Genomic DNA, 12,288 nt, shown 5'->3' on the forward strand with positions numbered 1-12,288 from the left:
TTGTTACTTGTCCTGTTTCCACTGCACGACTACTACTGCCATCCAAAATTCAAGCAGCGCTCGGCCTCGCATATTGCCGCAAGGGGAAATAGGCATTAAGATATAAACTAGCTGTCGCCCGAGACTTCGTCCGCGCGCAAATAAAAAACTTAATTGGGGGTATGGAAAATAGATAGTAGTCGATTCTCAGACCTACTTAAGATGCATATAAAATTTCATATGAATCAGTCAAGCCATTGTGACACGAAAATGTTATATATCTTTATATATATAAAAGAAAGTCGTGTTAGTTACACTATTTATAACTCAAGAACGGCTGAATCGATTTGATTGAAAATTGGTGGGCAGGTAGCTTAGAACCAGGAAACGGACATAGGAATTTTTTTATCTTGTGTGCATTTTTCTTATTCCGCGCGGAAGAAGTCGCGGGTAAAAGCTAGTAAATTGATAAAATAAGGAGGTAATTAAAGAATAACAAAGTCTATATACGAATATTGAGAGAGTATTGCACAAAAACAGCATACACATGTCAAGGTCAGTGACCTTATGTTGAATTCCCACAGTCGGTTTACTGATAATGAAACGTGATTAATTACATAATTGTTATTTACAAATGACGCACACGCAGATGTAACTTTTATATACTTGACAATTAACATTTTCCACAGATGATTAAGTCCTAAATATGGTGTTATTGATAAGATTGTCAATAAGTTTAGAACCCAAGAGATATCCTTGAATGAAGATTTTTTTTTATTTTAATCACTAATTAAAAAATAATAACCTTCGTATCAGTCGAGGCATAAGAATTTATTAAGTATTCATTGGTATGAGCAAGACATCGTGTGGATTTATTATAGCATAGCTCGGCATTTCATCGTGCTCTCTGTAGCTCAGAGCAAAGGGGAGCTTGATTGGATTTCCACCCTCGCTTCAAATGTGTATATAAACTAATGTCAAGGTCGCGAGGGGCGTTCCTGTATTGATATAAAGATGATTCAAAAGGAGCATATTTTGGAGAGTACAAGCAACCAAATAACCTTTAATAACTTTGCGCTTCTTAAAAAATAAAAGTTGCATTAAAAAGTTTACACCCCACCCCCCAAATTTTTCTTCTATTCTTTCTTATGAATTACTCAGTTAATATAATATAAACCTTTTCATGATAACAACCAGAAAGTATAAATATTAAAAAAATACCAATAATTTAAAACTCAATATACCTACGAAAATACTAAAATAACTATAAAAAGAACCATAGATCGCATAGCGTAACCATAGAGTCTTGATACTTGATGTATATCCTCGAATGTATCGACCTCATCCGTGGCGCTTGATGGGTATATTAACCCAATTCTTAGGTCGTTAGCTGGTCGTTAGTGCCGGAGCCTGCGCGGCGCTATCTAAAGTCTGGAGTGGTCATGTAGGAACCCGATGAATACAACCCCTCCTCATCCTACCCTCCTCTTAACTAAACTTCGCGCGTGTCAATTGAACGGGAGTTAAAATTTAGGTCGTCGAGTAAGGCATTGACGGTATAAAATTACCACAAGAACAAACTTTATCAATAACTAATAGAAACCACCTAATACGACTTCGGTTAAAATGCCATATTGGTTATAGCAACCAAATCCGTAGATCCCGACTGAAAGTTATATATACCTATCAATAATATATGGGGTACAGGCTATTGGAAATGGCTACTGCAAATTATCGGTCCAAATGTCGTTACATCAAATTTTAACTGTACTATCATTGTACAAGTATTACATTTAATTAAAAGCATTTTAAGACAAGTATAAAAAAACTTATGGGGGGATGCTATTCAGACTGAAAATAAAAACCAATCTGCTACGAGTGACCGTGAACCGGAAAATTGAACAGTGGAGGGAAAAAGTATTAAGAATTCCAGTCGCAGCTGGAAGCGAGCAATAACCGCGGACACGCGAGCTATGGGGTCAGGTGATTTATACGCTACATGCCGCCCTCGCTTTAGAGGGTTCGAATGCAGCGCGTGTCAGAATATTACTAACCTAACCTCGATGTGTTAGGGTGGGTGTGTAATAATTTACTTCGTTTATTGCTAACATTTTGTACGTAACGCACTATACGATAGTTAAGGTATTAATCAAATAATATCAGTTTGTTTTGATACAGAACCAATATCGTTTTGGACAATAGATTTGCTTATTAGTGAAGCAAAAATGTACACGTACTGTGTAATGCTTAATGTGTAATGTGTAATAACTTGTACATTATTTCCATTAACATTAAAAAAATATACACAAACTAAACTTGTCGCATAGTGATTATAATGTAGAGCTCAGTGCTTTGTTACAATAAAAGTAAAGAGCTGCTCCCATAACCCAATTCTTCGTATCGCCACACAATAAACCAACATTAAACGCTCGTAAGATCGTCATACTTTAATTTTATTAAAGGACCCCATATTTTATTTTTGAAACATTTCAAAATTGTCATAGTTCGTTAATCTTAAAGTCCTTTGGCGTTATTATATGCGTTTTAATAACGCGTAAATATTGCCCAAATCTGTTTCCATTGCAGAACTGAGAGGTCAAACTAAACGAAAACATTTCGAATATAATTATAATTGCCACATGGGATTCAATACCACCAGACTGTTCACAAGCAAGTTTTGATGACATATGCTACAATAATTAACCGTTGTATGACGCAATATGTTTTTTTATTGCTCTACCAATTGCATTATAATATACTAACTGTTGCCTACGACTCTGTCTGTTTGTTAAAAAAACTTATTGAGTAGCTTATGTGTTCTTCCAGACTATGTTTTACATCTGTGCTTTTATCAAGATCCGTTGAACCGTTCCTGAAATACCTTCAAACAAACATCCATCTAAACATTCGCATTTATAATATTGGTAAGATTAAGTTACGATCAACAACAGGTTTTCAATTCAGCATTCTTAATTATTTTGTTGTTAAAGCCTTTAATTTATCGTAAGAGTTAACTTCAATAAATCTCACGATTTAATTTTCGTAGAGAATATTTCTTCGTTTGTTATTTTACAAATATCAAAGAAAAGGTTTAAAAAAACTCACAAACCATACATTTATTTCTTCTAAGTTACTATGATAAAAGGTAAGCTCAAGATACTTTAAAAAGATAAACTGATCCTTGAAAGTCCTCCCATCAGAACATAATCCAGTAAAGCCATCCTTATTTCGCTTTTAATTCTATGGATATTTATAATGTAGGCGGCATTCTTTGAAACTACACAGAATCGTAATTAGGTTAATAAAGTACTGCAGATGTTTATGTGAGGCATTTCATTTGTTTAAAAGCTACGTAACCTAAAAAGTTATAATAAATACTCTTAAATATATTATATATTTGCATATTACCTTAGTTACAACAGATACTACAAACAGCTCTTTCTATTTTACACTATACAGTCAAACCTGGATAAGCGTGTGTCCGCGATATGTTTTGTTACTTATAGATATTTGTCTCCATCACGAGTTTCTAGCTTATGGAGGTCTTCCATCGGGATCGGACAATCACTATCGCTTTAAGAGGTTTCTTACTTATCCAGGTTCTACTGTAATAAGTTTTTTTATTCTTATGATAAGGTAACGAGCGAGCGTCCACCTGAGTTCGACGAAATAGCGGGGCGACAGCCGCCAAATCGACAATTTCTGATGCGTTGCCTAAATCTAATCGACAGATGAAGGCCGCACAGAAAGAAAATATTTCTCCTTACTATGCATTCCCTCCTCCCTTATCCCTTCCATTCCCATCCTTTCCTTATAAGTAAAGGGTGGAAAGTGGAAGAGGACTAAAATGAGGCACAACTCTTCCGACGAAACGCGGTATTGCTTCCACTTTACACCTGACTTCTGTGTGGTATTTCACCGGCCAATTCGTGCAACAGATGTTGTTACTGGCGTCTAACTCTACTTATTTTTTTTATTATTTTTATCTAATGTTTATTTTGTTGTCAGATATGACAAGGTCTGGGTGTACTTTTTGTCGGTCGGTGAAACGCGAAACAAATATATCTACATCCGTAACAACGATAATTACTATAAAAGTATCGTAAAAAAAAGTTTCTATTCAATATCATCCGAGACAGGACATTCACCCGATGGTTAGTAATACGAAACGTTGAAAAACAAAGAACTTGGAAACTTTTTAAAATAAAAAAATTATACAACGAAGTTTTTTATTTATTTATTAAATTAATTAATAATATTATCTTTAATGTTCTTATAGCAAAATGAAAGAAAATAACTGATATAAATTGAACTCGACTTCCCTTTGCAATTGTTTCGCCTCGCAAGAGACGGTGTTAAATATGTTAAGCTGATTTCCCCCCTTCGATAGATAGTTGGAAAGACACCTTAAGACAACAATAACAGAGTTATAGTTGCATTACATAAAAAATGTGAGAATAAATTAACAGCTTCTCGTTTTTAAACGAAACGTAACCATTATGCTGTGTAACAATAGTGTTTTCAGTTTAAGCCGTGTATAACAAAATGTATTTGAAATATACTTTATTAAATTATCAGAAAACAAGTGACCTAAAAATGCATCCCGGATATGCAATATCTATTAAATACTAGCTTTTACCCGCGACTCCGTCCGCGCGGCATAAAAACAATGCACACAAAATAAAAAAGTTCCTATGTCCGTCTCCTAGTTCTAAGCTACCTCCCCATCAATTTTCAGCTAAGTCAGTTCGACCGATCTTGAGTTATAAATAGTGTAACTAACACGACTTTCTTTTATATATATAAGACTAGCTTTTACCCGCGACTCCGTCCGCGCGGAATAAAAAATAGAAAACGGGGTAAAAAATTACCCTATGTCCGTTTCTACCTGCCCACCAATTTTCAGTCAAATCGATTCAGTCGTTCTTGAGTTATAAATAGTGTAACTAACACGACTTTCTTTTATATATATAAGATACATACATACATAAGCAAACGTAAATGTCATGTATCTATCGATAGTTTTTTGTTTACTAAAAAGTACATAAAACGTTTCTAATGTAGCTTGAAAGCTTTGTTTGAGTGCGAAATGTAAAGGTTCTATGGTCCTAATATAAATTTCGAACGGCGACTAGCTATATTCAAATTTGAGAATTAAGTTACACATCTATATAACGTAGCAGTGAATGTTCCTTTTATGTTTACGTGAGAATTTAGAAGTTGAACGCTTTAAATCAAAGCTTAAACATTTTTAGTGGCGAAATATTTTCTGAAAATTCGCAAAATTTTAAGTTATCCAACCCTAAGTTAACGATTATGGCTTCTTTGGATATGGTTTACCAAGAAATTTATTCCCCTTCCCGCGGAAGTTTTGTTCCGGCCGCATTTAATTAAAATAATTTAAAAAAACTACGGATCGAAAACGACAACCTTTACTGTAGTTATACAAAATACAAGTCTAAAGGTAGGGGACGGGGGGGGGGATAAAAAAAATCATGACCAATCTAAACTAATCCCATGATCCATTACTAATCTAAATAGTCCCTATAAGAAGCATCCAATATAAAATTACATAGAATGCTCAGCATTAATATTCACCAAACATTATTTAACACTAGCTGTCGCCCGCGAATCCATCCGAAATAAGAAAAAACTTATATAATAGCCTATGTATTCCTCCAGACTATGTTCTACATCTATGCCAAATTTCAGTAAGATACCTTTAGTTATTCTGGAAATATGTTCTAAAAAAAAAACAATCTGTCTATCCATACAACCACCTAAACCAGGGATTTCCAAAGTGGTCGATATAGACCCCTTGGGGAATTTAAAGCATTGCTAATTCTCACTCTGTCTTCTTCTATTGACCTAAGTCAGAATGAAAAATAATAATTTATCTTAAAGTAGGAAATTTAGCCATGGGGTTCTGAGGTAACAGTTCGTTTTGGAAAATTTCCCTTGTCCAAAATAGTTTGGGGATCTCTGATCTTAACATCTGCAATTATAATATTAGTAAGATATAAGGCTTTGAGGTGAAGATGAGACAACTACATCTTTTATACAAGTTACTCTGCAGTTAAATCCATGGCAAATTTACAACATACATTTCCATCAGCCACTTTCGGAAGCTCAATTCATTAACTGACACTAAGATTGTATGTACCAGTGACCCTTTTCTTTCTCAAACTGGATACAAATTATTTTGTATTTGGTTCATAGCATTCCCTTGCCTATATTGTTATAAATGGATATTTCTGATAATTTCATAGATTTTACAAAGGTCTCAGAACTGACTCATACTGCGCTGAATGGGTTCTAAAGAGCTGAAGTATCAAAAAAATCTGTTTTTCTTTAGGAAAGACTGGTTAAGATTTTCCAATAGAAAGTAAAAAAAATAATTAGAGATCACACTACATATTTTTTTAAACCTGAAATATTCTTTTCCATACAAAATGGAGATTTTTTTTTAATAAGGAGTTTTTAATCCTTTTACATGAAAAATAATTCTATTTTACCTATACAAAACATAGGGCTGTTTAAAATTGAGCTTTTGTCAGATTTATAACAAAAATAATACACAGTATATAGTGATTTTGAATGTAATTACAAATCTGGCAATCTACACATCCAATCACCCCTCATTCTCCGTATGTTTTAGGGTCCGAAAATAAACGATCGCGTACATGAACACGCCCGCATAATTCCAATTTTAAGTTCTTTTCTTTAGGTCTAATCTTGAATTAAAATACAATAAGTAAGTCATCCATTAGTTACTTAAGATACAGAAAGTTTCCTACGTGATTACTTACCTTGGAAATACAAGTACGAAGAATAAAGCAACGAAGAAGCGTATACCCGGTACAAATCCTTGCACAACTACAGAACTCAAATTCTATAGCAAAAACAACACAAACACTGGACTTCACATACAAGTAAGTGAAATATAAGGGGAGACTTTATTTCTCAAACAAATTATGTCAGAAAATTGCTTAAAATCTGTCATAAAAAAGAATAAATGTAGCATTTCCCTTTTCAAGTATCTGCACACATTTAACACGACCTCCACTTAAAAAATCTTTATAAAACTGAAAAACATTATAGGCGGCGCCACCATCGTAATTTGGCGCAAGCGCTGTCAGAAATAAATAGAGCTACAAATAGAAAAAAAATTAATCAATTAGAGTTTTTATATTTAAAGAATAAATAAATGTTAACTTGTTATTTTAATATTGTAAATAGTTTAAATTTGTACAACAACAATAACATAACTCATGTCCGTAACCCAGAGTGGTAAGCAGAGATCTCGAACGGATCTCCATTTGCCGCGGTAGGTCTATACCTTTTATGTTCTACATTGATACATTTGAACAAAAATTCACGTTAGTTTGGAATGCTCTTATTACCGCCGTTCTTGTAATTTGTACTGTACAAAAAAAACTTCAATTGTACTTTAAAAAAAAAATCTACAATTTTTGATTTGATTGACTGGGATCCAGCGGAAGACAATGACATTGACATCACATTTCGATTGATTTCTATTTGTTGATATATAATTTCGTATTCTATTTACTTATTGGAAACCGAAATTAAATATACAAAATGTTAGAAAACGTTAAATCAGTAATTCTAGTGTTATCAGGAAAAGGCGGAGTTGGTAAATCAACAGTAAGCACGCAGTTGGCTCTTACTCTTAAGGAAAGAGGGTTTAAGGTTAGAATTTTGTTATGAAATATTTACCGCTGAAGATATTCGCACTATACATTTACTTGTGGATAAAGACGTTTATTCTTGCATTTATAAATATTTAAAATATAATCCAAGGGCAAAAATTGCATCCTATAAATCTTTACTTCATGATATACTAACAAACTAACGATATACATAACAAATAACATAACAAATGAACGATAGATGAATTAGGAATGAAGAAAAATATTTTCCAGGTTGGCCTCCTGGACGTGGATCTGTGCGGTCCAAGTGTACCGTATATATTAAATTTGGAAAATGAAAATATTCATCAAGGCACAGATGGTTGGGTGCCAGTTTATTTGGATAAAGAACAGAGATTGGGTGTTATGTCAATTGGGTTTCTTTTAAAGACTCGCAATGATGCTGTAGTTTGGAGGGGGCCGAAGAAAACGGCAATGATTAAGCAGTTTTTAGAAGATGTATATTGGCAAGATCTAGATTTTCTAGTAATTGACACTCCACCTGGTATGTATAAATAAATTTATATATATGGATATAGTCAAACCTAGATAAGCGTGAAATTTATAAGAGAGAGTATTTATCTGTTCCCGACGTTTTTAGCCCGTAAAACTCTATAAGCAAGAAATAGAAACATCTAGAAGAGAGTCCCGGCCTCCAAATTTTTGTGCCTGAACCTCCATAAGTGAGACTGCTACTTATTTATATCTGACAGTTGAGCATAGAGCATCTGCAGTTGTAGTTTTTTTTATGACATATAAAAATTCTCTGAACTAAAAAGTCATGCCTCTATTAGTGATGATGGTCATTTAGGTTCCTCAATATGCAAGAAATTGGGATATACAGAAAAATCTAAAAGCGAGAAATATGTTATAGTCACTTGATCTTTCACTTATCTGGGTTTAAACAGTATAGTACGGAATGTACTGTAGTCTATGCCTTTTACTAATATTATAAAAATTAAAGATTTGATAGTATGTATTGCCGAACTACTGAACCAATTTCAAAAATTCTCTAAACTAACTCCAGGTGATATGGGCACATAGGCTATATTTATCAATATATTTTTAATATCGCGCGGATGAAGTCGCTGGCACTGCTAGTTAAAGTATAAAATAACAGAATAGATGAGAAAAAAATATTTCTTGTAATTAAATTTTTTCAGGTACCTCTGATGAGCATATAACAGTAATGGAAAATCTCCGACAAATACCTCAATGTTCAGCGATAATAGTAACCACTCCACAGGAAGTAGCCATTGAGGATGTCCGGAAGGAAATCACATTTTGTAGGAAAACTGGAATACCAATTCTTGGAATCATTGAGAATATGAGTGGGTGAGTAGAACACATTTTAAAGAAAACTGTTTGATGTAGATAAAAAAATGTATTGAGATGAAAAAGAAACAAGGAATTTTAAGATTTAAATGTAGGCTTTCACTGCTAATAGGCTACAAAAACATTTATTTGTACCTTTCATTCTCAAACTATTATGATCAATGATCATATATCATATTTCCAAACCATTATGACTTAAGGACCTTCAAGAAGCAATAATAAAATAAATAAATAAAATAAAATAACTTTATTGTTTTCCCTATGGGTAAGGGACTGGTGTCCAAACTAGGGTGATACCCTGTGTGATGGATCACCAGGCGCCCGCCCCACAGACCACAAAATATACTATTGAAATCAAACATACTACAATTAAATTTTACAAAGTGGTTATAATTTTAATTAGTTATGATAACAATGTTTATATTTTCTGCAGAGGTTTGCTATTAAGAGTTAAAGTGTGATGTGTGTATATGTGTGTGTATGTGTAAGGTGTATGTTATGTTCGTATTAAGGTGAATGAGCGTTTGTGTTTGATTATGTATGTATGTTACTTTGTTTAATTATTGTACAGAAGTTTCTCTGTTTGTTCATAATCTAACTCTTCTAACCATTTAGCGTAGCAATGGTACCTCTATCTATAAGACTGGCAACGCATTTACGGTTCCTCTGGTGTTGCGGATGTCCATGGATGTTAATGATCAGCTCGTTTGCCCCTTCTCTTAAAAAAAATAATTAGATGAAGTTATTAAAACCGAAAGTAATTATCTTTTAAATATTTGTGATCTGTTGTGTATGTTGTCTTCAATGAATTTTTATTTCAGGTATCAATGCCCAACCTGTAATGAATGCACGAATATATTTTCAAGTGGTGGTGGTAAATCTTTAGCGGAGATATCCAAACTCCAGTTCCTCGGTTGTTTACCAATTGACGTTCGTGTTGGTAAACTTGCAGGGCAAGGTCTTGCTGCGGTCAAGGAATTACCAGATTCAACAACTAGTAAAGTGTTTAATGATTTAGTTACAGTATTGGCTGAATCTATACAAAATGGCTCATGAGAATATACTAGGTAACAATAACATGATATAAAACATCCGATCATATTTAACCTCCTTCATGCTATATCATTTGTACTGTGTTTATATTATATATACATAGTACTAGCTGTCGCCCGCGACTCCGTCCGCGCGCAGTTAAAAAAAAATAAAAAATGGGGTGGGGTTATGAAAAATAGATGTTGGCCGATTCTCAGACCTACTGAATATGCTCACAAAATTTCATGAGAATCGGTCAAGCCGTTTCGGAGGAGTACGGTGACGAACATTGTGACACGAGAATTTTATATATTAGATGTTGCTTAGTTATATTAACACATTGAATGCCACTAAGACTATGTATAATAGTGAGTCAAGATGAGTTAATTTGTGGCATTAATCATGGGTTTCTGAGACAAAAATCTCCGTTTAAAACATTTTGTTTTCACTATTTTGTCAAAGATAATTACAGGGATGACGATGTGTTTTATACAGAGATTTTGGTCTCAGAAATTTATTGTAAATGTGTTAAATCATGACGTGATATTTATTTTTATATATACCAACATACCCTATGTTGTCAGTGAGCATAAGTTAAATTAAATTATGATAACGCACTAGCGCCCTCCTGTCATTATCAAAATGTCACTACGTCCTTTTTATACTCTAGCTGTCATTTTTTACCTAAAGACACCTGGATTCAGTCAAAACCACAGACCAAGCTCTATGAACTGGATTTTGGCGAAATCAAAAAGGACCGCCATTAAAAAAGAAGTTGAATTGTCATTTTTTCTTTTATGGTCATATATATTTTGCGATGACAATACCTCTTTGATTATGCCTAATATATTTGAATATACTAGACAAGATTATCACTATGTCGTCATTGACGTATTATCTACATGTCATGTTATTGTTAACTGGTAGTATATAACAATGTAAAGTAGAATAAGTAAGTAAACAACAGTGTAAAGTAGAATATATTAATAGTACTTTAGGGGATGGGAAGAAAAAAATTATTGAAGAATGTTGATAAAAATGTAAATAATTTTGAATATATTTTTTAAGAATTATAATCATTCCTATAAATAAAAAAGTAGTTTTGTTTTGTACATATTTATAAAAAAGTCTAAAATTTGGCCTGAATTCGATGAAATAGAGAAGCGACTGCTGCCCATAGACATCTGCAATCGCAAATGCATTGACTACCTTTAACCGATGGAGGAGGGTATACATAGAAAGAGAATATTTCTCCTTCCTATGTGTCTACTTCACCGTCAAATCCACGTCCTCTTCCAATCCTTTCCTTATAAGAAAAAGCTGAGAAGGGAAACACATATAAAATCAATCTTACTAAATTGTTTAGCAATCCAAGGAAGTATTATTTATTTTTCCTATTAGGTTATATAAAAAGAGTGTTATATAATAGACCAATAAATTGTATACTTTAAAAAACAAACAAAAGTTTAAATAAAACGCCAATTTAAGACAAACATTTTATTATTCTTTTACACAACACATAAATCTAAACACACATTACATATAAAAATATTGGGTAAATACTTTGGTGTAATATATAAATATAAATACATTATATATACTTCTTTAAAAATTTGGTAAAGAAAGAAATAAATATAAAAAATGTCAACTTGATAAGTAGTGTATATTGTACCCTGTCATTTATTTGGAATGATGTTAACATTTTAATATGTAAAGAGTTTTTTTAAGTAAGACTATTTTTTTGGCCCAAGTCAATTCATTCTATCTTATTATTTTTCTACTAATTAATGTGTCTCTAAAGAATTTTATTTATAATTGTATGTGTTTAAAATACAGTCGAACCTTAATAAATCAGATTCCAGTATTGATGAATCTTCATAAACGAGAAATTCGAGTAAGAAAGATCGAGATCGAAACCTTTAAACGCGAGAGAAATATCGTTACCTTGGACTCTCGCTGATCAAAGTGCGACTCTATTTAAATGCGGATTTCTTACCGAATAAAACAGAATAATAAACATTATTTAAAAAAAACTTGTTAAAACTGTGTTGAGGCGTTATTTATAATAATTAAAGATCAGGATTTAAACTCAAGTATAATTTCAGTGTAGGTACCGTCTAGTTTCAGACTCGTCAATTTAATTAGTGTTATCAAAAGAAAAAAATCATTAGAATTCGTAATAAATAATTTCACAGCCACATATCAGATATATTTTAGGCATTACTATCCATTA

General features: G+C 32.8%; 2 protein-coding genes across 2 annotated transcripts in view; one reads left to right on the forward strand and one right to left on the reverse strand.

Moving 5' to 3' along the window:
* Nucleotides 1-7,038, reverse strand: part of LOC106707985 (protein tweety) — a 62,161-nt gene extending 55,123 nt beyond the window's left edge. The window contains exon 1 of the mRNA XM_045679704.1: nt 6,789-7,038. The gene's annotated coding sequence lies outside the window, so the exon portion shown is untranslated. The remainder of the gene's footprint in view (nt 1-6,788) is intronic.
* Nucleotides 7,039-7,503: 465 nt separating this feature from the next.
* Nucleotides 7,504-10,208, forward strand: LOC106708009 (cytosolic Fe-S cluster assembly factor NUBP2 homolog). Its single transcript, XM_014499460.2, has 4 exons — nt 7,504-7,689; nt 7,923-8,193; nt 8,852-9,023; nt 9,845-10,208. Exons 1-4 carry the CDS (start codon nt 7,579-7,581, stop codon nt 10,077-10,079), a joined length of 789 nt encoding a protein of 262 aa, XP_014354946.1. The 5' UTR covers nt 7,504-7,578; the 3' UTR covers nt 10,080-10,208.
* Nucleotides 10,209-12,288: the final 2,080 nt, after the last annotated feature.

Source organism: Papilio machaon, chromosome 10, assembly GCF_912999745.1.
Source record: "Papilio machaon chromosome 10, ilPapMach1.1, whole genome shotgun sequence".
Lineage (NCBI taxonomy): Eukaryota > Metazoa > Arthropoda > Insecta > Lepidoptera > Papilionidae > Papilio > Papilio machaon.